A 26,009-nucleotide genomic window follows, 5' to 3' on the forward strand; every position below is an offset into this window, starting at 1 on the left:
ACTGTATTCAACATCCTACTTAAGTAAAAGTACCAGTACAAGAATGTAAAAATACTCTGTTACAAGTAAGAGTCCTGCATTCAACATACTACTTAGAGACTTTGACCTCTTTGGGCCTCCATCAATTATTCAAATAACACCAACTTTAGAGGTGAAATGTCTTTTTGGTGGAACCGCTAACAACTTGAAAACATCTGAAAGAGACTCAAACTAGACATGGATTATTTTGTAAGCGTTAACAAACTGAAACGGTTGGGAACCACTGGTTAAATCATGTTTTTTTATTTCATGTAAAAGAATCATCTGTAAAGTAACTTGTAACTATAGCTGTCAGATAAATGTAGAGGAGTAGCAAGTACTATATTTCCCCCTGAAATATAGTGGACAAAAGAAAGTACCTGAGTAAATTTACTGTCCACCACTGCAGAACCCACACTATCTGTACAGGACATGCTCGATGTAAAACAAGCATCTGACCTGTGGCGGTCCACACAGCGTGCCGTCAGCTTTTCCCACAGGTCACTGGCCACGTTCGCCTGCTTCCACACCGAGCGACTCACATTCAAGATCCGCCGACGTGGAGACACCTCTGCAGAGGGTGGGAGAGTTCATACAGTGCCACGCAGGGGTAAAAGGATAAAGGTGCAATGGAGGACATAAAAAAATAAAGCAGACAGAGACATAACAAGGTGGAGAGGAGAGCAAGGGGTTAGAAGTCAGACAACAAGAAGAGCAGCGATTGGAGAAGGATGGTACACCAACTCTCCATGAAAGGAAAGAAAGAGAAAGGAAGAAGGCGAAACAAGATGGAGACACAGGGAGAACACAGTAAGGTAGATACAGTATTCCCCAGGTGAGCCTCCCGTGTTCAGAAACAAACATCACGAAGAGGACGTGTCGAGCTTGCTGTATTATTGATCTGGGCAGATGGTACTGTAGAGCTGCTGAGCTACAGCTAATTGGCCCCGACCCGGATACTTTCCCTAAACTCAGTGTGGCATCAGAGGATGGATCACTGCTAATAACTACTAATGGAAGATTTCACCTGCATGGGTCCCACCAAATGAACTCTGGGGCTTAGCCGAGCGAGGTTGTGAGTATGATATTTTGGCTGGCGCAGCAGTTGGCACCGAGTATGAAGAGAGCAGACCTTTTCCATCGGTCAGGGTCTCTTCTGGCTCCTGGAAGGGGTGCTGAGCCAGAAAGGCCTGGGCAGACTCCAACACTGAGTAGATGAACGGCCCGCGAGACTTGACATCCTCCATGAACGCCTGCCGGGAGACAAACAGAGAGGGGAGAGTATGAAAGACATAAGCTGTTTCCAAAGTGCTGCTTCAGTCAGGAAGAATGCGTCCTGCAGGTGAAGCTGAACCTGAACCTACTCCCCAAACGAGATAGCCGACAGTAATGGTGCATTCAAGTGCTGAAACTATTAGCCAAACAACAGAAAATTACAAGAAACAATTCTGATTACTGAATAACGATAAACTCATTCAATTAAATAGAATATCTTTGGGTTTTAAACTGTTGGTCGGACATTTGAAGACATGTCACGAACAATTTTCTGGCATTTTATGGACTAAACAATGAATCACTTACTCGGAAAAATAATCAAAAGATGAACGAAATGATAACGAAAACAATAGTTAGTTGCAGCAAAAGGAAAGTTTTTGTAAACTGAGCCAAATTCAATGATCCCCGAGTATTATGATGTTTCTGGCTAATAGTGTGTGGTAAATGGTTAATGGTAAATACATTCTTCTATATTAGTCCCATCTCAGAATCTGTTATATTAGTCCCATCTCAGAATCTGTTATATTAGTCCCATCAGAGACTTTAATAGGCTACCAGACAAACAGCAATGGCCAATTGATTTATATCCATTTAAATTGATTTAACAATTTTTTCTGTATTTGAATCAACAGTGTACAGGGAGCGAGTGTTAGAGATTATAAAGCCCTCAGGCACACACATATTTTTTTTAGCCTGTATAAATAAACTGGCTTGGCTTTCATTTATCTGTAATTCCCAGTGATTCACAACGTGTCCAGGCTGTTAACAAGAACAAACAGCAGAGTTTATGTCCGACTTCCATTATTCACATCCTGCAGTGGCGTTTTCATTGGTCTACTTCAAGTGATGTATCACCTGTGACCGATGACCACCTGAGTGGAAATACTCGGCACATAAAATGGGGTGATATTTCCAGTCTTTGCGAGTTGACCAGGATCGCCTGTGCGCACCATTAAGCGACTGACCAGCTCACAGTAGGTTACGGGATGCTGACACGTGTTTTATCCTCCAAATTTGGGCTGAAGAAGACTGGATTTCCTAGTTGCATTTGGAGGAGCTTTGTCAGCCTGTTATCAGATAATCATTTTAGAAATGGAGACTTTGGAGGATCCTTTATTGTGACACAACAATACAAATTCAGAAGTGGGGGAAAAAAGCCATTGTTGCAACAAATGTCAGTTACACAGTAATATCTTTAAAATGTTTGATAACATTAACAAAAATAAGCTACCATAATCTACATGTCATACCAGAACAAATGAGGCCGTAGCAGAAAAATCCCTGAGTGTATTGAATTGAGGGTGTGTTTTATTGTTTTTGTATTCTTTAAATATTCAAAAGTTACATACAAATGGGTTACCTATAGGAATCACTGAAGACACACACACTAGCAGTGACCTACTGGTAGCACCACTTGAGATGACATGGTTGTCTGCTTGTGATGAGAGCCCTGGGCACAATAAGAGACCGAATCTACTGGGAGCACTGGTCAACTGGCCCACTCACACAGAAGAGGCAATTAGCTTGAGAGCCCAGCTCCACTGGTCCACATTCAACAGCACTCCCTATGTAAATTACAGAAGAGGAGTTCAGTGTGCAAGAAGACACACACACACACACACACACACACACACACAATACTCCAGCACTGAGCAGATACCCAGAGCCTCCCCAGGGCATTGAAGAAAGCCAGTGTGTCAACCTTCTTCATTCTTCTACGCTAATCTTTGTTCTGTATAAAACACACTGCAGGTGTGAGAATTAATGCCAGGGATATCCCCTCTCTTCAAAGTAATTTATTTAGGTGAAACCAGCGCACTCAATCCTCTTACGGTATGAAGAGATTACAATTTCAGCTGAAAATCTACATTACTAGCTGGAATTAGTGGCATTGTGCAGTGACAGTGTTTCAGTGCCTATTTAAAAACCAGGACCAGAGCCCGGCAGGCCTGATAACACCCAGCGAGTTAAACTGAAAGCCCCCCAATGAAACACCAGCAAACACCAGCCGGCACCGAGCAAACATGCAAAAGTGTGTAACGGTGGGGAGCTGCGGCATGAGATAAGATTCCCAGTGCAACAGTCATGGAGAAAACCCTGCTGTCTGTCTTTTCACCTCTTCCTCTCTCACTCTCTTTCTCTAAGCACAAACAAACTCGCTCCTCAGCCTCACAATCCTTGCTTCCTTCCTTTCCTTTTGCCCTCACTTCATCCTCTCTAGCTCTCTATTCTCTCCATCCTCTCTTTAGCTGCTTTGCTGCCCAAAGAGGAGCTGAGCCACGGATTCCCTGAGCCAGCTGTCATGTTAAAACTTTAATTCCAGCTAAATTTCACACTCAGAGGCTTCATCTTTGGTTGAAGGAACATTAAGAGCGAAGCCTTCAGATCAGATTAAGATACATTATGCATGGAGGAGAAAAAGTCAGAGGGAGGAAATGACTTAATTGACTTCGTCTAAACATGTTGATGGCGTCCCTTTTACTCCTCCCTCTGGACGGTCCCCTCTCAATGTGCCTCTGATATCACGGAGGAGGATGTATTCTCATTTCTTTTTCCCTCTCAGAGAAGATTCTGCAGCAAATCCCCCCCATGCCAAAATGCTCACTTATCCCAGCACCCAAAGAGCCCTCACAAACATATCCTCCCACCCAAACTCCCCTCCATCACCACCCCAAATACACACACAGCGAACCTGCTCCCAAACCAATACACATGCAGATGCACACACACACAAAAATGTAGCACAGAGGGAGCTCATCCCACACACAAAAACGACATCAGAATAAATCCACTTAAGATCAATAATTCACATTTCTTAAAACGCTTTAATTCTCTATAGAAAACTGGGATGCAATTTCCCTCTCTGCATTGTCGGAAAAGTTTTAGAGCGACCAGACGCTCGAGAAACCGAGGCATCTTGGATAATAAAGGCACACTGTACTGAAAATGGTACATTTCAGAGAGGAGAGGGAGAGGAGAGGAGACATGTTAAACTGTGAGTACTATGAGTGACTTAGTGGAGGCTTGTGCAGCACTAATGTTGGGAGGTTAGTTTTGGGAAGAGAGAACAGGAAGTGTGGCTTTAACGCGTGAAAAACACACAGGATGTATGACAGAAGAGAGATGAGAAATTATGAGGGAGAGGAAGTGGGACAGAAGTAACTACAGGATAGTGTTAAGTGTTGTTGTTTTTTTCCGTTGTCCTTTTAATTCTGATTTCACAGAGCGCCTGTCGAGGTGGGAGCTGGAGTCGGTTTAACCTCTCACTGTCGATACAAGTCGCCTCTCAGAGACACTGCACAAACTGACAGCACGGAAAATTGGAAAGAGGGTGGAAAGGGAAACTCTGCTGTACTTACAGAACCAATTACGAGTGTATGTGTGTGTGTGCGTGTGAATGTAGGCTACTGTATGTGTGTGTGTGTGTGTGTGTGTGTGTGTGTGTGTTTCTGCATGTCTACACCAGTTCCAGTTTCTGAGATACATCTTCCACAACTAAGGTGATATACCGGGAAATGAAAGAACATCCTGAGCATCCCAGGTAGCGTCTCTCCAGATACTTTAACACAGAAGCATCAATTTTAACGGTTCCACCCTTCACACACAAGAACATTTTAATGCCTTCATTTGAATCTTTAGTGTTTTCTTGATTTAGATATCATGGTACCTCAAAATTGTTTTATTCCAAAGATAATAATGCATTATACTGACAGTTGTGTGGAGCTATTTTTGAACAGGCCAACAATCTGTAACAGTAAGACACACACACACACACACACACACACACACACACATACATACACACACATACATACACACACACACGTGCCTGTTGGGCAATTCCTGTCTGTACCAACTTTATGAGAGTCTCCCCCCAACACAGCGCACACAGGGCTATATAACATGTCAATTAAAAAGATTTCAGTGGAGAGACTTTCCTCCCTTAAAGACATCCTGGGATTTTTGTTATTGTCCCACCAGTGGATCTCATAACACACAGGAAAGCCATTTATTTTCTTTTGATCTGCTCAATAAAACAAAAGTTACTGACATAATATTGAACCTCCAATCAGTCTGTCAACTTGCTAAATTAAAGAAGTTTGACATAGAGGAGCTTGCAAATTGACTGTATATATATGTATTTAAGGCTACCAGTGACCAGAGGCTTGCTGCTCAGTGTGTGTTCACGCAAGTCGAGAGCCTCAAACACCCGACACACATATGGTGCACACACAGAGGTGTCTTCATTTGTTGCCTGGTTAGACCTCTTCTCTGGACTGTGTGGGCATTTAACGTTGTGCTTGACTGATATCTCCTGTTAGTTTTGTTGCACCTCCAACAACCTTTAACCTGAAAAAAAAGTCAGTCTAATCAGCCAAAATAATGGAACACACTTGTGTGGGTGTGCAGAGCCTTTAAAGAGAAAAAGATCATCCCCATGAGACAAAACTCCTCATTACGCTGTGTATAGTGTGTATAGCTGTAGTTAAAGGTCCTGAGCAGATACACAGGTGTTTCTTTTTTATTACTGATAAGAATAGACTCATTTGACAACAACAATATATATAATAAATCTTAAATTCTTATTCACTAAAGCAACAGTAACTCTTGATGTCTTGTTGGGTGACTTCCAGTGTCATCCTTAATTTCCTTTCTGGGGATCAATAAAGTTTTATATTACTGTATTCTGAGAAGGGTGACAAACCTTTCTGTCATCTTTTGTCACTGCTCTCCACTGCGGCTGCTGCTTTTGTGACATATATCCTAAACAAGCTGTTAAAGGTGTACGTTGTCCTGCTATAAAAAAGTGCAACCAAACTAAAATCAATTGAGCGCAGTCTGCACACGCCAACACAGACCTGAGACCACGTCTAGGAAGACAAAATAAATTAAAGACGTGTGTGGGTAAGAATATAGGGATCGAAGAAGCCTGACGTATGTTGCAAATGTTATTTGTTGTTCCTGAAAGGGAAAATAAATAGACGACATTTCAGTTTAACTCCTGTCACTGTGTCCTGCAGAATCAGTTGACAACCGGTAATCTAAGTCAAATTATGATCCCAGGTTTCAGAGAGAGTATTAGTCTCCTGCCCTTAAGATGATGAAAATATTTATTGGAAAGATAAACAAGCGCTGATTTGTGCCATGATCAATAAGGCCTCAGTCTCTCAGTTTGTGAGCTTGTGTGCCCTTCTATCCACACAAGCCCTTGAAGGGATTTACAGGCCAGTTCAAATCACTGAGCCATGGAGGAATTATCTGAGAGGAGGAGGAGGAGGAGGAGGAGGAGGAGGAGGAGGTGGTGGTGGTGGCTCACTCCGCTGTCAGCAACTCTAACTGATGTTCCTTAAAGCCTTAAACTTTAAAACTGAAAAAAAGAAAAAAAATGTTATAATGGCCACCAATCCTATCAGCTTACCACTGAGCAACAAGAAGGTCACAATCCCGCCTCTGTGTTTGGGCGTTGGTGTGCAATGAGGCTTCAGAGATGAGAAAAAGGCTCGTTAGCAGCCTTTATTCAGCACACACATAACTGATCACCATCAGAAACTCACAACAAAGAGATGAAAGAGGTGAAACGGTTAATCCTCGTGCGGCTCACAGTGTTTATTTACCAAAGAGTCACAGACTTTCTTTAAAATCATGGTTGCGCTGTGCAGATTGTGTGTCTGTGTGCTGTTGCCCTTTGTCCTGCTACAAAATCCCACAGGCCACAGCTGTGAATTAGAACATGCCTGGTTAAATAAATCACAGGATGGTCAAATGTTGGAAACATTAGAGCTCAGGTGAATGTCTTCAAATAAAAACTGCTGCATTATCATTCAGTCTAGAGCTGAATCAGAACTATTTTGATAATCGATTCATCGTTTTAGGACAAATTTCAACCAAAAATGCAAAACATTTGATGTTTCCAGCTGCACAAATGTGAGGATTTGCTACTTTTCATTGTCTTACATTGTAGTAAATGGGATATATTTGCTTTTAGGTCGTTTGGTCAAAGAAAACAAGACATTTGATGACATCATCTTGAGCTCTTGGAAATTGTAATGGAGATTTTCTTTACTGTTTTCTGATGTTTCATACACCAAATGATTAATCGAGAAAATAATCGACAGATCAATCCATGAAAATTAGTGTTAGTTGCAGCCCTAGTTCAGCCTAGTCAACTGAGTATAAGCTCATTACTAATTTTCTTGAAGTAACAGTGAAACAGCAGTTAAGAGAGGGATTTAAATCAAATCCCTCAGATTTAATTGGATCGCTCAATAGTGGGTGTATGACTGGATTCATTTATGTCTACACCACTGAGTTCAAGATGAGTCAAAACAATTTTTATTTTTTACATCAAGAGAAAAGAGAAGGATCTTAGCATTAAAAAATACTGCAATTTTTTTTACATATATTTGACATACAACAAAACTGAACGCTTAACACAGGATCAGAACTAGGTAAATCATTTTGTTTATTCTACGGTGTCTTTATAAACCTCTCATTTCCAGAAACGATGTATTTACACTTTTAGAACTGACCCTCGACACAAAGCCGCACCTCCATCAATAGCATCAATGACAGCTGAACTTGGAGAAAGTTTCTATCTAGTCTAACTATCTAGTATCGACTCACGCTGGACAATAAACTCAGCATTGATCAATATCTGTGATATCTACAAAAAGCTTCCAGCGAAGACTCTCTGTTATCTGCAAACGCTCAGTTCTGTTTCTCCCCTTCTGTTGCTGCTCTGTGAAATTGCATCCAACTCACGATACCCCACGTGTGTCTTTACCATGTTCACTGTCTCCAGCAACAACAAATTCACCCACTTACCACCCACCACAAACACTGTCTCCAAAATCATTGGCCTCCCAAACCTCCAGCCTCTCACATGTCAGTGACAGAGCCATCACACGCGTTGCACAGATCATAGCACACGACCTTGAGCACACCCTCAGTCCATTTCTCAAACTGCTCCCATATGTATGGAAAAGGGCACTCTGTACTGTAGCAGGAGTCTCGTCCTCTCAGCCACACCCTAACCCGAACCCAGTGAAAGCATCTGTATATGTCTGTTTTTATCTCTATGTATCTATAGACTCAATCTATCTGAGTACGTGTGTGTTTTTTATGGGTGTATATACACTATATTGCCAGAAGTATTCACTCACCCATCCAAATAATTGAAATCAGGTGTTCCAATCACTTCCATGGCCACAGGTGTATAAAATCATGCACCAAGGCATGCAGACTGTTTCTACAAACATTAGTGAAAGAATGGGTCGCTCTCAGGAGCTCAGTGAATTCCAGCGTGGTACTGTGATAGGATGCCACCTGTGCAACAAGTCAAGTCGTGAAATTTCCTTGCTCCTAAATATTCCACAGTCAACTGTCAGTGGTATTATAACAAAGTGGAAGCGATTGGGAACGACAGCAACTCAGCCACGAAGTGGTAGGCCACGTAAAATGACAGAGCGGGGTCAGCGGATGCTGAGGCGCATAGTGTGCAGAGGTCGCCAACTTTCTGCAGAGTCAATCGCTACAGACCTCCAAACTTCATGTGGCCTTCAGATTAGCTCAAGAACAGTGCGTAGAGAGCTTCATGGAATGGGTTTCCATGGCGAGCAGCTGCATCCAAGCCGTACATCACCAAGTGCAATGCAAAGCGTCGGATGCAGTGGTGTAAAGCACGCCGCCACTGGACTCTAGAGCAGTGGAGACGCCTTCTCTGGAGTGACGAATCGCGTTTCACCATCTGGCGATCTGATGGACGAGTCTGGGTTTGGCGGTTGCCAGGAGACCGGTACTTGTCTGACTGCATTGTGCCAAGTGTAAAGTTTGGTGGAGGGGGGATTATGGTGTGGGGTTGTTTTTCAGGAGCTGGGCTTGGCCCCTTAGTTCCAGTGAAAGGAACTCTGAATGCTTCAGCATACCAAGAGATTTTGGACAATTCCATGCTCCCAACTTTGTGGGGACAGTTTGGGGATGGCCCCTTCCTGTTCCAACATGGCTGTGCACCAGTGCACAAAGCAAGGTCCATAAAGACATGGATGAGAGAGTTTGGTGTGGATGAACTTGACTGGCCTGCACAGAGTCCTGACCTCAACCCAATAGAACACCTTTGGGATGAATTAGAGCAGAGACTGAGAGCCAGGCCTTCTCGTCCAACATCAGTGTGTGACCTCACAAATGCGCTTCTGGAAGAATGATCAAAAATTCCCATAAACACACTCCTAACCCTTGTGAAAAGCCTTCCCAGAAGAGTTGAAGCTGTTATAGCTGCAAAGGGTGGACCGACGTCATATTAAACCCTATGGATTAAGAATGGGATGTCACTTAAGTTCATATGCGAGTCAAGGCAGGTGAGCCAATACTTTTGGCAATATAGTGTATGTATCTTTGTCATGAGTGAGTAGATATATCGTGGAAATTAATTTTCCCTTGGACAGAATAAAGTCTTATCCCGTCAATATTTGCACTGGAGAGGTATCATCGTCCACATTACCTGGTGGAACTCCCTCTGGTGCTGGACGGCCCCCACGTCGCCTCCTATGGGCAGCTGCTCCGACAGCTCCTCGTCCTTGGCTGTCAGCCATTCTATGATCTCCTGCAGGGAGAGCTGCAGCTTCCCGCTGTTGTCTGAGAAGGCCTCAAGCCGCACCCTGCCAACACACACACACACACAGTTAGTTCAGCAAACAGTAACGTCCAACACAGCAACCAAATACTGCAGATGACATTTGGTCACTGCCTCCCACTGTCCAGAATGTCAACACAGTATTAGCTTTGATAACAACCAAAAACTTTGCACATCTATTTCATGAGACAGGTACGTAGGAGAGGACGAGTGGATCAGAAGTTGCAAAGTAACTCCCACACACTGTTTAATTTAAAATAAATGTATAGACCTTCATTTTGCCTGATGAAGGTCTAGCACCACTTAAACTTAAAAGAACAGTCCCATCGCACCACAGCAGTATTAATGTTGTCTCGATAGCTAGTTAGCAAATTAATTAACTGTCATGGGTTTGTTTTAAATACAGCGCACTGAGGAAGGACTCGCACACAGACAGCAAAAAAGCAATTCAGTTTATCATAGTTTATAGTTTACACCTATGGCAACCCCAGCCGTGCACACTGAGATATCGCCTGTAACACACACGTTAGTCCACATCCTCCAAGCCTTTTAATTAAAACTGAAACATACTGTCACAACAGGTCAATCGCCTCTGTGTTAGCTGTGATGTTAAGTGTAAGTATAGACAGAATTGGGTGACATCTGAGCCGAACTATGCATTTCCGCACTTCAAAAACACTATTTCTTAACACAGGATACTACAACTGTGTATCTAACTGCAGCAGTGTTAACTCACCGTGCTGATAGTCACAACAGAACAAGCAGACAGTCTGTATGTTGTGGCACATGCAAGACAAGGTGAGAGGCACTGAGTCACAGGTTAGTGTTGCTGCAGGTTTGTTGGACTAAATCAGAAACAAATAACAGAGAGAATTTATCAGCTTGCCACCTGCCAGCAGCATGAGAGACGTCTGGGGGAACCACTGCTCTTGTATCAGTGGCACAGCTGGCACTAAAGGGGTGGGGGAGCAGAGTGAAAGCGTCCCAGTATTTCAATTACACACCAGAAGCAGCACTCAAATATCATTATTCCTGCACATCACAATTTGCCAGCACTGTCACATCAGACATGATGAGTGGGAGCGAGAGCAAGAGTCAGAAAGAGAAACAGCCAGCCTAAGTGTCACTGCTCACATCTGAAAATGGGGGGGAACATTGCAAATATGTAATTGGACTGATATTCACATGAAAGCACGAGTGAAGTCAGCAGAACACCGTAAGATTTCTGACAAAAACAAACTGTAGGTACTGCTGAATAAGGACTGCAAGAAAATGCTCAACCATTATCTCTCAACCTGCACCATTAGCATGCCACCACCTGCAATGTCACGTTAGCCACTGAAAAAGAACTGTAAGGCAATTTCCTGCTAACAGACTTTGGCACAGATGAGTTCTGACACATGAGGGATTAGGTATCACTTCAGGGGTGCCGGATGCAGGAAGGCGTGCGGGAAAAGCTTTGAGACTTTAAGGGGTAAAAGACGGAAAGGTGAAATCAAGCTTGTAAGTGCACATTTCAGAATTGATAGGCCTCTTTGTTCAACCCTGTGTCAGGAAACTTGTGTGAAGCAGACCGTGATGTCCCCGAGCCTCTTGTTGCCCCTCCAGCTCCGCTTGTTGTGGTAATTGAATCAGAGAGGAACAGTTTTTTTCTGTGGCCCCTGCAGAACAGGCTCTCAGTCCATAACAGGCGTGAATTCACACATATAAATACAACACACACGCGCAGCATGAAGGGAGAGAGGTTTCTGACAAATCTGAAAATCAGAGCGAACCCGGGCCCTCAGATCCGTCCAAGTGAGGTCATCCATCAAAGGATGACCCTGGCACTTTTGCAGAGAAGTTTTAAAATGCTTCAAACCACACAGGAGACCCTCGATTCACACACTCATACAGAAATATGCACAGAAAAACACACAGCTCACACACCCATCACTGCTGCTTCCATTACACACACACACACACACAGACGGTGAGACAAATAGAGCACTGCCTGTGCTGTAATGGGATCGTCGTCACATGGCGGGTGCTGCCAAGAACAACTCTCGCCCTGCTAAGCTGTAGGGAGGCCGGGCTAAAGGTTTGCCAGTATGGGAGGCAGACTGAAGCTGTTCTACCTCCAGTGAAAACATCATGATATCAATTTAAGTGCTATTTATGGGTCAAGTTCTGCTGCATTCGATTAGGGGATGCCAGGGAGTGTGTGAGTCCAGAAATGCTGTATAGAAAGGACCAAAAGAGGGTGTGTGTGCTCTGCCATCTATCTATATTTGGGTTAGACCTTAACCAGCATTAATTGATTTCTTTGGCCACTTTGGACCAGACCAACAGGCTTTAAACACAACAGTGATGTATTATCACCTTCACCACAAATCCAGCGCACATTTAGCAACATTAACTGACAGTTTTTGGCCAACTGGCAAATGTAAGTCCAATATTCCCTTTCCTTTCCTTCATTTCCTGAGAGAAATATCTGACTCTATATCTGATGTTCACCAGCTAGTCGCTAATTTTGTCTTTCTGCGTTTGCATGCAGTGGGTTTATCAGAGCTTTTTCACCAGCTGCCTGATGCGTCTGAAATCAACGTTGATGTGAACGCTGAAAGTGAACCAAAACAGTAAAGTCGCAGGCCAGAAGCCCAAAACCATGAGCTGAAAGATGCTGAAACGGTCCGTAGAGCTGAGAGGAACTACAGAGACGGGTGAATATTATCTGTGGTTTCATCACTACGAGCTGCCACTTTCACATCACATGAACATTTTTGAAAAGTGCAGCTTTCAGAGCGAGGACATTTTTGTTTTCTTCAAAGGACAGAAAAGACAAAACCAACAAAGCGCTAGTCCAGAGACCACATCAGAAATCTCCCGTGGTGTCGTGGACCAAACGTATGCAGATACTGTAAGCCTTGTAACAATCTGGCTACTCACTTTATTGCACAATATAGTGCATTTGTTGGGTCTAATTTTGTGTGCGTGAGTATTTAAAGCAGCAGGATCGTGTTCAGCGTAATGAAGAATCATGTCACCCAGTGCAGAAAGTGTGGCTCACTGATGTGCTTTTAATAGTTTCCGGACAACAATGGACCTCTATGTCACAGAGGAATAAGCTGTGTAAAGCTTCGGATACAGAGACAATAATTGTCAGCGGGATCAGTTCATTGTTTGTCTTTTCATGGGATTCGTTGGCAATAAGAAAGAAGGAGAATATCACCAGAAGTATCCTTTAAGATTAAAGTGAGAGGCTGGGGAATGCAATATGCCAGTGAAGCAAACATGTGTATTGTATGTGTTAGAGAGTGACTCACCCTCACACCTTCTGTTTATTAGGAGGTGGGCTTATTACTTTAAGTGCTCTCTGGTGTCAGTTTAGAATAAATCTTTGACAGCAAGACTGTCTGAGAATAACAAGAGGGCAGTGTGTGAGTGTGTCCCTATCTCAGGCTGCTCAATATCATGACAATGCCAGCAATAATCAGTACGATTGGGCTAATGGGACCTTGTATGACACAGGACACACTCAACATAAATCTGATGCCACTGAACAAACGATAGTCTAAACTGAGACTGGTTGTCAGAATAACAGGTATTGTCATTGTGAAGATCGTAGACCTTTTCATTTCCTGGATTAGCTTCAAGCAAAGGATTCAGAGAGATAAAATATGCAGCCCGACATTAGAGAGACCAACCTTTGTTATGAATGTGAATACGCAGGTTCATGCTGCAACAGCTGAGGTAACAATCAACATCTGTGTGTCCTTGAGAATGACACTGAGCTGCTACCAACACTGTCGGTAGCTGAGGGTAAGAATCCTAATCACAATGTTTTGGGTGTAAATGTAAAAAATGCGTTGCTGTTTAGCAGACCTTGAGTTTTGTATTCAGTGTAACTCAAGGTTCTCACAGCTGGGGGAACTCTGTTACATGCTAATTACTGTTGTATGCCCACATTTCTTGACAGTTAAGGTCCAAAGTAAATAACACGGTCAAATAGAAATCCAACTCCCCAATCAGTCTGAGAGATTACAGAGAGAAGCTTAGTGCTCGGTTCAATGATTAATTAATGCATAGGAGATAGGAGCAGTGTTTCTGCTGTTTTAGGAGACAGGAGCAAGCTAGTGTGTTGCCTCGGGGCCCAGGGAGGCTTTGAGCACAGCCCCATTCCTATCTCCTTTCTTCCCCCTCTCTCGCTCTCTCTCTCTCTGTCTCTCTCAATTGCAGAGACGTTGCAAGAGCTGGCAAAAAGTGCAAGGGTGTGTGATGGGCCACACTGACACAGCAGCACTGCATTTTGTTGAAAGGGTACATATAGTCGAACGTGTGTGTACATGTATATATTTTTTTCCTCACTGTGAAATGCAACACGTTTACCATGTCATGTTGTCATTCTTTGCTAGTTTGTTAAGATTAGATTCAGGTTTGGGCAGACTGACTACCTCATTTGAGTCACGATGGAGAGAATTCAGCAATGTGAAAGACGCATAACCGGGCTTGTCTGTGTTGCGTTGTATAATCTTTGCATTGCATTGTGTCATCACAGCGAGGAAGTGCATAGAAACAAATAATACAGTATGATGTCCGTGTCCGTGTACCTTAAAATGATACTACACCACTTTTATTATAAATAGTTCCACGTTGGATCAGTTAACAGAATAGTTTTGTTTACGCATAAAATAAATCAGTTCTGTAGTAATGTTAGGCAACTAAATGGTTAAGGTTATGGAAATGTTAAGATCATGAGAAAAACTACAGTAAATTTGTGCTACAGTTATTTTAATACAAATAAAAGCCTTTCTGGTGCTGCTTCACATTGAATGATTTCCACTGGAGAGCTTTTATTGTGAAGCGCCTACAGAAAGTGCCGACTTGGGTCATTTTCACACTTTGTTTGTGTGTTTGCATCCGAACCAGAGTTTGATTGTCCGCCCACCCTCCAACACACTGAGCAATGTGCGCTGGTTTACCACCATTGCCAAGAAAAGAGATTGTTTCCCTGTTTTCATATGAATTCAGGATGGAGAACAATGTTCGGGTGGGTGAAGCCAAATGACCACTGACCACAAAAAGAGCACAACTGTACGGGTAGTAAAAAAATGAGGGCTACTCTTTCACCGTGGAAAAAAAAATTGTGTGTTAACAAGTTGACCTTGAATGTTATTCTCTGCTTATACAGCTGTAAGATATTTTATCACTTCCGTTTTCTTGCTTACAATCCAAGAACGTTACCAGTGGGGTTACAGTGAAAGACGTTTTCTTCCTGTGGGAGAACTGATTGCTTTTCAGCTGCACACAAACGATATCAGAGTTCGACTGGAAGCAATCTCAGATTGCCTGATTCAGGTGCACTCAGCTAAGATTTCTTGGTCCACACTCCAGAAAATGTTTTCATTTAATCAAATGTTTCCTGTATTCAGACTATAGCCCGACTGATTGAGGCCAATACTGATATTGATAATTGAGAGTTAGGCCGATAGTAATATCTTTTAACATAAACAATCTTGATACGGCTCCTTTAAATTTGTTTTGTTTTTGGATAGATTTTAAGACACATACTAAGTGGGACATTTTACAGTAGAAAAATCAACTTCTCTGTTCTCTCCGGTGGGCAAACTATGTCGTGGAGACACTGTTTCTAAATGATCTTAAACCTAGTTTGGCACTTCTGTACTGCAATCTGTCGTTGTATGTGTTGTATATATGGTATGAAACCAGAACTGTTAGCACTTGTTCTACATCTACAGTAGGAACAGACATCTGTTTTGAATACTGCAAGAGGAAAAACAAAAGAAGATGCAGCCAGAAATGAACTGGTTGAACTGGTGAACTGGATGAAAAGGCACCTGTTGCCTTGTCCTATTTGTCAATAAATTAACTGCAATATTTTACATTTTTAGCTGTGGGCAAACTGCAAACATGTCCTCAAGATAATCTTTACTGTGGTGTTTGTAACGTATGGAGACACACGTGTGCCCAAATCACAGGCTCTTATCATGGTTGCTCACAGTACAGCACACCAAACGTGTCCCAGTGTAAAGAAAGTCAACAAAAGACCCAAGAAGCCAGATCAGTGTCACTTGGGGCAGCTGCCATCCTTCACCTGGACCGAGCAAGTCATGCTCAAAATGAATGTCGCCCACATTGTGAGGCTGTTGCATGCGCTGGTGGTCTCGAACGGCAGCAGTAGGTAACTGAAATATTTCAACTTCAATATAAATAAATCATGTGGCGTGATAGCTGTAAACTGAAAACAGTATGTTCATGTTTTCCAGCTTTTCCTGGGTTTCTCTCTCTTTCTGCTTCCCCTTTTTTTGATTTCCTGCACTGTACTGTAGGGGTAGAGTGTGTGTGTGATGCATTCAGGGACTTCTCTCGTGCAGGTGGCGGAGTTATACTGATGCCTTGCCTAAAGCGTTTCTTCCAACAGCCATCTTACTGAGATTTGTGGGAAACATATTTGATGAGTGACAAGAGCAGACCAGCCATAGGGGCTGTTTCCCACAACTGTAGACGTTTGAAGATTTACAGCAGCTGAAGCCCACGGGTAATACTCTCTTTTTACACAAATTCTTTACAGCTATATAAGGCGACTTTGAACGCGTGTTGCTCCAAATGACCATAGATAGTTAGACAATAAGATTTATCGGGAAGTAAATACACATGATCACATGTAAACATCAATACGCACAAATCATGGGGTGTAAAATCACCTGCATGCAGGTTGCTTGTTTTCACCAATCCAGCGGGTCAGGAAATAACTTGTGCTAAACTTTACACTGCAAAGGAGTAAGAAGACACTGATGAATGCAAATTTTTTGTTGAGTATGTGTACTGTTATTTAAATTTCTTAACATCCAAGTTTCAGAATTATTCACACAAATAAAACAAATGTACGGGCTCCCATTTAGGGTGGAACATGCAGTTTTCTCCATTTTGCAGTCCGATTATGAAGCTGTGGTTTTAAAGAAATCTTGACTAATGCAGCTTTAAGAACGGAAATTAAACCCTCTTAATAAGAATCAGAATAAGAATTATCAAAGTGACTCACTGCTATGACTAACCCACATTCACAAATTTCCTGTGTGAATCATGCGTCCATATAATACTTACAAAACAATCTGCAGATATAGTCTCAATTGCCTCTGCAAAGTATATAGAGATTCCTAGAGTACGTACAGTGAGTGTGGCTAGTGAAAGTGGCTCATGTATTTCTGAGAATGCTCATTCATTGCGTGCCTGCATCCGACACTCTATGCTGGTATATATAGACGTGAAAGAAAATTGTTAAATTGTTCTGTCACTTGCAAACGCAGGCTCAGAGATGTGCAGAAGCACGGACGTGTTCACCGACATACAATCAGAGGACCCACAATGCAACATAAATGTAGAGTGCTGTTAGCGCAGCAGATAGTAGAGGGAGCGTAAGAGGTGCTGCGGGAAGCAGAGACACTTGAAAATAATGATGAATAATGACAAATAAGAAGCACGAGAGACAATCCCACTCCTCTCCTAAAACCAGAGGGCTGTATGTTCAATGTGTGTGTGAGCGTGTGTGTGTGTGAGCGTGTGTGTTCACGGGGTTATAGGGCAAACACGCTACAACGACCCAAAACATTTCCATTGGGAGAAACGTGCTGCAGCTTCAGAGATGACACACTACTTCAATATGTAGCCTATATGGCACTGAATCATAATGCAAGTTAGACATTATGATGTTCAGGACCTTCGCTTGAGGAAAGTTTCTCTATCTGGACCTCTTCAGCGATTGAGATGCTGAACCAGAGTATTCAATTAAAATTCACTCACTCAGCAGTCGGTAACAGAGACTCTAAGACAGAGAGTGGAATATGTTGCACCTGCCAATAAATAAAGAGTTGTCAATTCATGATACTTTCTCATCTCTTAATTTTAATACTTAATATACACTGCTGTTCAAAATAGTTAAATAAATAAATAAATAATGCTACACGATCAATAGAAGGCTTCAAAATAGGCCCTGTGATCGGTATCAGCCGATTCTGATATCTGTGATCGGCCACAAAAATCCTAATCGGAGCCGATAATGGTTCTTTCAAATAACAAGCGGCTGTTATGTGAGCTGGAGTGTTGGAGTGAGAGCTCAGCAGCTACAGCAGCTCAAGCTACTGCCTCTTCAGTGAAGCCCCCCTCTCAACCAAATAATACCTTATTATTATTACTACAAGTATTGTTGTAAATGCTGCTGAAGTTAGTCTTACAATTATTATAATAAGAAAGCCTTCTGAGCTCCCATTCAACAAGGGTTGATGTCACATATTCAGTTATAATTTCTTCCCGAGACTTAAGGAGGAACTCTTATTCCCTCTTCAAGTATTCATTCTTTTCTTTCTCAGTTAATGAACACAATACATCCCTGTGTCTTTGTCCTTGAGTAGGTGTCTTACTCAGTAGTTATTGTTTGCTTTGCCTGTTTGCGTGACTCTAAGGTTATATATTCTTCTTGTTCTAATGAATCCATTAATTAGCGTAGAGACATATGGAGGCTATATTTGTGTGTTTGATGTCTGGGCACGTCTCCGCAGGAGAGAAGCAGATGACCACTCAAAACATTGCTAATTAGTTTCAATCATTCAGAATGACAAAATCTTTGAGATCAATATGAAGTACAATAATTAGTGTGAACTTATTATCCCACGAAGCAGTGGACCATGTTTGCCCAAAGACATCACGATCATTTCAATGTTCAGTGTCTTTTTGAGCAAGCAAAAACATTTAACTTTCAGCAACAGGAGGTCGGAACGAGAGTAAATCAGGTGTCATTCAAGTGCATATTTTGGTATTGATGATGTTTTGCTTATTATAATTTACAGTAACACTATAATTATGGGTCATCTGTCTGTGTGAAGGTGCATGTGCGGGTGTACTGGCATGTTTAAAGACAAACACAATCAAAACACCCTGAAATTGACTGACAGATTATTAATATCTTGATTGAGGCAACAACTAAATCTAAGTGACAGTTTTATGATGCTCTTATGATGGTCTGTTTACAGAACATGCAAATGAACGTGACATATTGATCAGAGCTTTTAACTGACTTGTCCTCCTTTGACCTCCATCCAGGTCTTGGTTTGCAGGTCTTCAAGTAAACAGAGCTAATGTACAAAGCATGTCTCCGATCCTCGAGCCCTCATTGTTCTTGCAGCTCCAACAGCACAATGTTTTCTCTTCTTTGGGGATTTGATTTGCTCCATATAAACCATTCAGCATGCCTGGGTACAGTGTGTGCACAAAACCTGATTATCTCTCTCTGCTGCTACTCAAACAGACACTATAGTCAGTCCAAGAAGTCCAACATTGTCTCTAATCTGTGCACGACCACCTCTGATTTGTTCTGCACCAGATGATGGTATGAAGGCACAGTTCGGTGCTTTCCTCAAAGCTTCACTTGCGTTTAATTTTAAGCTCTACATACACATACACATACACACACACACATACACACACACACACACAAAGTGGTAATGCATCAGATTATTCATGGGGCTCCTAATTCCCCATTGGTTTGCTTTATCAATACAGTTTATCAGAGTCTGTTCGTCTTGAAGCTGTGATCCCTTCTTTATCAAATCCTCGATCCCTGGTTCACCAGCCTTTATTCAGTGTGATACACATGATGTCTCTCAAGGAAAAGAGAATGGGCTTTGCAGGAGGCCTGAATTAATGTTTGCGTGCCTGAATTAACACCAAAAATGGTCACTTACATGTGGAACATCAGGTAAAATCAAAAACCTGAGATGTGGGTCACATTTGCAATATTTGGCCTAGCAGCTCAAACCACACGCATCAGTATTATGGAGTAATACTGCGAGGCTGAACAAATATATACGTAGCCTCCTGGAAAAATGCTGCCTTTTTCTTACCCTGAAATAAACCACTGAATCTCAAAATAATTCTCAGGCGGCTGCGAAAGCAAAATCCATTCCTTCAAGCGACTGAATGATTGATGGCTGAATCCCTCAAAAGACTCCCACACCTGCCATCCCATTGCTAACCCCTCTCGCAGCACTAGGTTTTCACCCCTGACCTTGAACAATAGAATTATCATTAACATGTAACTGGAGCTCAATAAGCCCTGCAGCCATTGTACTGTAATTTGCCAGAGGGTGACGTAGGGAAAGTGGAGCACAGAACAACTAAAGGGCGTTGCACTATGCCTGGGCTGTCTGTAGAAGGTGCTAGCAAGGGATGGAGAATGTGGAGAAGAATAGAGGTGCAGGATGAATATGTGCAAGAAAAAAATAGCAGCCGCAGAGAAGAAGAGAGGAGGAGAAAGAGCAAAAAGGTAGAGACTGAATGGGAATAAAAGAGACACTGAATGAGACGCGTATCAACAGATAGCTCCGCTGGTGGACACAGATAGGAACATTGTGGTAATGACAAAAACAGACGGAGACAAAAACAGACTCAGAGGTCTCCCCTTGCCCTCAGACAGACGCTGAGCGTGGGCGGCTGGCTCTCTGCAGTTATCTGAGCCATGCGGCAAATAAATTCATAACATGCCACCGAGACACCCACACCAACCTCGGTGGGCATTCCCTGCAGTGCAAAACAGTGGGCACCTCACTATGTGGCACGGCCCGAATCTCAACAATGCCTGATATTGTTACCAGTGCGGTTGACACTGTAATCAGCAAAGTTACACGTAAATCTATTTGAAGAACTCATACCTACAACTGACTAAGCATCCTGTGCTAATACTACACTGAGGGAGATTTGTGATGATTCAGCATCAAGCTGTCGTGTGTTTGACTGCTGTAGTATGCAAGTGCAAGAATGTGATGCAGTGCAGCGCTAACACTAACATACGCTGAGCAGGAGATGATTTGCAAACACACACACACACACACTGATGAGTGCATCCCATTTAGTTGACCTTAAAGGAAATAGTGCAACATTTGGGATATAAGCTTATTGCCGAGAGTTAGATGAGAAGATCGATACCACTCCCATATCTGTCCTGTAAATAAGATGGTACAGCCAGCAGCCGGTTATAGCTTAGCTTAGCAAAAAAAGACTGGAGGAAGATGACATAAGCTTCATTTTCTCCTTTTTCAAATGTGTTAAAGGCATGTAAAGTCCAGGTGACACAAACAAAGGAATGAAGAAGGAATGCCTTGTGAATTTCACAACCATTAAACAAAGAATCCATCCTTTTCTTAAACACAGTCTCTACTGAGTAAATAGCATAATTTTCACTGAAACCTCCCACTCTCTCATACTGTATTTTCTTACACAATAGTTACAGATGGCTGAATGGCCTAAGCAATATGCTTGTGGTAATAAATGTCTCTTTTATATATAATCATAATCATTCAGCAGTGATTATGATAGACACAGCGCAATGCAGTGTTGTGGTCCACTTGTTTGGGGCTATTATCTCAATCCTGCATAAGACATTAAATCACAACTTGATATAGCACTATGCACACAGCAATAAGAACAGCATGTATATTTTTTGCCAATGGCATCAAAGCACTGTTTGGTAGTCAGTAACACATGCTATGCAGCTGGTGAGTGTGCGTAGACTGGCTCACAGTGCAATGATTTTGCCTACTTTCCATACAACATGCCAAAAAAGTGATCAAACCCCTAACCTTCTGTTATCAGCGCCGAGCCCAATTAGCTGAGCGACACTGTGTCACACTGATAAATTCTGCCATCTGTAAACGTTTAGAGAGCGCATTTTGTGCGCTACTTACTCCTTGTCTTAATTTGTTGAATTCTCTGGGTGCTTCCAGATATAGGAGCATAAAATTTGGGAAAACTGTGTTATTCTTTAGCCATGCTCGCGGTGTGACTCTAGGGATGGTCAGTCCCCCACTTTGGCTAGGACAGAAATATCTAAACAACTAATGGATGGATTGTCTTGAAATTTTGTACAGACACTCATTGTCTCCAGAGGATGTATCCTCCTGACATTGGTGATCCTCTCATATTTCCTCCAGAACCATCAGCAGGTCAAAGTTTTCACTTATCCAGTGAAATATCTCAACATCTACCAGACGGATTGGCACAAAACTTTTATTTATTTAAATTTTATTTACATAGCACCAAATCACAACAAAAGTTATCTCATGACACTTTACATATACAGCGGGTCTAGACAGCACTTTGACTCGTGGAATCCGGTTCCCAGACGATGAATCCTACATTCATGTTCCCCTCAGAATGAATTGTCACCCCTTTGGTCATCCCCTTTTTATTTAGCGCCACCATCAGGTCAAATACCTGCTAAACTAATTACATTCCCATCAGCACTAATTAGCAAATGTTAGCATGTGACAACTAAAATGGTGAGCATGGTAAACATTATATCTGCTAGACATCAGCATGTCAGTAATGTCATTGTGAGCATGTTCGCATTGAGCTCAAAGCACCGCTGTAGGCCTGCCAAAGTACAACAAGTTTAATTTAACTCCAGTCAAGGTACTATATACTATAGGGTATAAAGGATAGGACAGTTTAAAGGATAGAAGGAAGCAGCCACGACTTTTATTGGAACGGAGCCTCAACCACCTGTCAATCAATGCCAGACAGGCCATTATAAAGCCAGTCGTCTGCACTTGTCCAGCCGCTGGCATTAAATGCAGTCAGACGTTTCCTCTGGACAGCACTCTCCCTCAAGGTTAGACAGCTTCTCAGAGAAGCTCTTTCTCATTCATTCATTCTTATACTCTTCTTTCTCTCTGCCCCTCCCATTTCCCTACATCCCATCTCTCTTGTGTGATGATTTAATACCAGCTGTCTGTTCTCTCTCTCCCTCCATCGACTCTTTCCTGTACCCCCCCCCCCCTTTCCTCTCTCAGCCTGATGAAGTCAGAGTGCAGCTCGGGTATAAACAGCCACTGCAGGCCATCCATAGTGATCTCATTACACAGGACTGCAGGGGAAACTGTCTTAACCAATTTCACAACTATCCTTCCTTAACCTCCCCCTCCTGCTTCCTAGATACATCAGGGTCAAGTAAGCAATTAAGGGGCCAATTGTCTAAACAGGATGCCAGTTGAATTGAAGAAACAGAAATGATGCGGCAAGCCTGGACACTTTCCAATTAAGCATCAAAGAACAACATGAATGCCCTCTAATTGTTTTGCACTGGCAAACCTCTCGAGTGTAACTAGTGCAATGGCAGTATTAACCCATGTTATATCAATAATTAATCAGCTGACTGGAAGGACTACTGAAATATGCATTACTGTGTGACAGCACATTATTAGACAATATTTTTTTTAATTGCCAGAAAACTGACCGTGAAAGGCAACAAGAAGAATCGTCGGAGGAAAAATGGAAAGCAAACAAAGAAAGAGACAGAATATATATAGATGTTAGACATCATTAGGCTCTATTCCCCTGTGTAACTGGCAAGACATTAACTTACACATATTAGCATAATGTTTCCCCACAGAAACAGCCACAAAAGGACACTGCCGAAGTAATTAAAAGTGCAATTATCACTTATTATTCAATTAGAAAAATGAATAATAAGTGATTTCCCAGCAAGTAAGCGCTAGTATAAAATGATAACTTTGGTTAAGACAAACGCCGCAGACTCACCTAGAAAAGGCTTTAGCTAGTTCCATTACACATCTCTATGTCAAGCGGGCGTGTGTGCAAACAGTGGCTGATTTACAGCAACTGGGTTATAAAGAAGGATTTGCTTCCAAACGTGGTCAGTGCAACACAGGACGTGGTTTTGCCTTTTGGTTTTGTGTTCTGATCAGTCCCTCCACAGAACTGCTTGGAGTTGTGACTTAAGAAAGCTTCAGTAAACCGCTCAGTAAACTCTGAAACTGATCAGATGATGATCTGTACCCAGACAAAGACATAAAAGAAATTAAAATTTTAATTTCTTCTGAGACAGTCAACTTGTAGGTAGAAATGCAATCAGCATTTTGCAGCTATTGTTGCCGCAGAATTAATCTGCACGTACAAATGCAGCCACTTCCTTCTCTCAGACACAAAAAGCATCTTGGCTCTGAAAACGTCCATCCCTCCAGACTGTTACGGTAAACACCACTATGAATGTCCTCTTACCGGATGTTGTGGGACTTGCGTTTGATCTCGCTCCAGCAGAGGTTCATCTCTCCCGTTTGGTGCGAGCCGCCTCCTCTCAGTCTCCGGCACTCGGTCCCCTCCTCCTGCCCCTCACCGTCCACTGTGGACTGGCACGGCACACAGTGGCATCCCGGCCACGAGGGCCGCCCCGCAGCTAAGAGACACACACAAGGGGGGACACCAAAGTGAGTATTACAGTCAACTGATTTGGGTTTCTGAAGGCTGGTATATATATATATATATATAACCTTTCTGGTTTTGGTGACCTGGGAGGTACAATCAAACAAGACACTGTGGAAGACAACAATGCATACCACTACCACACTTCCCACAGGCTCAATCCATGGACATTTAAGCCTTTCAACATCATCCATCAAGGCATTAGCCACTCAAATACGTGCAAGTGCACATTCCTGGTAGATTATTCTGGAACATTTAAAATATCTGTACTGTTTACTTCACAATTCTCAAAAAAGACAAGATGATTGGATGTTTGATACAGTGACAATTCTCCGACTTATAAGCTGGTGAGCAATGTTGTAGTGTAACTCAAACTTGTTGTCTCACAGGTACCTCCCCCTATCAAAATATACTGTAGACCTCACCAATTTTCATTGGGATTGTCTCATTTGTCTATAAATAAAAACACACACGCTTTTTACCCATTTTTACAACTCAAAAAATTATAAAATATTCAGTGTTTCCCCAGAAATCGATGTCTCAATTGACATACTGTTTAGCAGCTCTTTCTACATTTTGGGAAATACGCTCAGTTGCTTTCTTGCCGAGAGTTAGATGAAGAGTTTGATACACTCTCATGTCTGTACTGTAAATATGAGGCTACAGCTAGTAGACTGTTAGCTTAGCTTAGCACAAAAACTGGAAACAGGGGGAAACAGCTAGACTGGCTCTGTCCTAAGGTAACAAAATCCATCTACTAGCACTCGATAATGAACATGTTATATCTTGTTTGTTTAATCCATGTTATGGTGGGTTATGTGCTGAACTAGTTCTTGCCAGTTACTCCGTGGAGTTCCCTGCTGGTTGCATTGAAACTGGTTCCAAACTGTTGAACTATGGCTGCTATGATCAACGACTGAACCACAGACCTACATTCATGAGGTGGCCAGAAACATGACTTCAAGTGAATGATAATGCTGCTCCATAACTAACTGCTAAAAAGTTCCTAATATCAGCCTAAAAAGTGAAAATATGTGAGTGTTTACACCTTGTTTTTGCTGCCCCTAAGTAGCCAAAAAATCTGTTAATGCAGGTTTAAGTCAAGACCAGATCCACGAAACCCTGGGACACATTAATCCTTAACATTATCTGCCTAGTGAAAGACAAGAGCTGTGTAGGGCAGAACCTAGATCCGATCTGACGTGAAGCGACTGGCCATTTTCTGACAGGTCAAAATTGACAGAACAGACACCTCTACCGGTCTACCTCTAGGTAATATAAATACGTTTTTAAAGAAAGCACAATACAAGGGCACATTGTAACAACGCTCAAAAATGTGAAGCGCCACACATACATGAAAAATCTAGTCTATAAATCAGAGTCAAACTGAATAACGTTGTCCTGTGTGTAGGATAGAAAACCTGAATCATGAGACACCAGCAGTTTTATCCCATTATTCCATTCCATTAAACTCTGACAAAAAGCCTCTTTTTTTCCACAGACCTTTAGAGTGAGGAGGCTTGTGAGGCTGGACTTGAAGAGGTGCAATCCCCTTGATAGAGCTAGGGGGGAAAAATATCAAGCGCTATCACACACACACAGACACACACCATAATAAGTGGCATTCAAGGCAGGAGAAGCTTTTGCCAGGTTCACAGGTCATGATAAATCTTGTGTTTGGTCACTGGGCTGTCAGGCTTCCTGTCTTTTCGGTTCATTTCACAGCCTTTACCTTAGCAGCAGCTGGACCTCTCAGCTAACACCCTCAGCCTTATAACACACACACACACACACACACACACCATAACCAGGATTT

The 26,009-nt window shown here is 42.4% G+C and overlaps 1 protein-coding gene across 1 annotated transcript in view; it reads right to left on the reverse strand.

Moving 5' to 3' along the window:
- Positions 1–26,009, reverse strand: part of drp2 (dystrophin related protein 2) — a 107,534-nt gene that overhangs the window by 38,731 nt on the left and 42,794 nt on the right. Inside the window, exons 3-6 of the mRNA XM_070913934.1 lie at positions 23,993–24,167; positions 9,791–9,947; positions 1,151–1,271; positions 478–589 (exon numbers count right to left, since the gene is read on the reverse strand). Of these exons, the coding sequence (XP_070770035.1) occupies positions 478–589; positions 1,151–1,271; positions 9,791–9,947; positions 23,993–24,167 (565 nt within the window). The remainder of the gene's footprint in view (positions 1–477; positions 590–1,150; positions 1,272–9,790; positions 9,948–23,992; positions 24,168–26,009) is intronic.

Source organism: Enoplosus armatus, chromosome 10 (genome assembly GCF_043641665.1).
Source record: "Enoplosus armatus isolate fEnoArm2 chromosome 10, fEnoArm2.hap1, whole genome shotgun sequence".
NCBI classification, from domain to species: Eukaryota; Metazoa; Chordata; class Actinopteri; order Centrarchiformes; family Enoplosidae; genus Enoplosus; species Enoplosus armatus.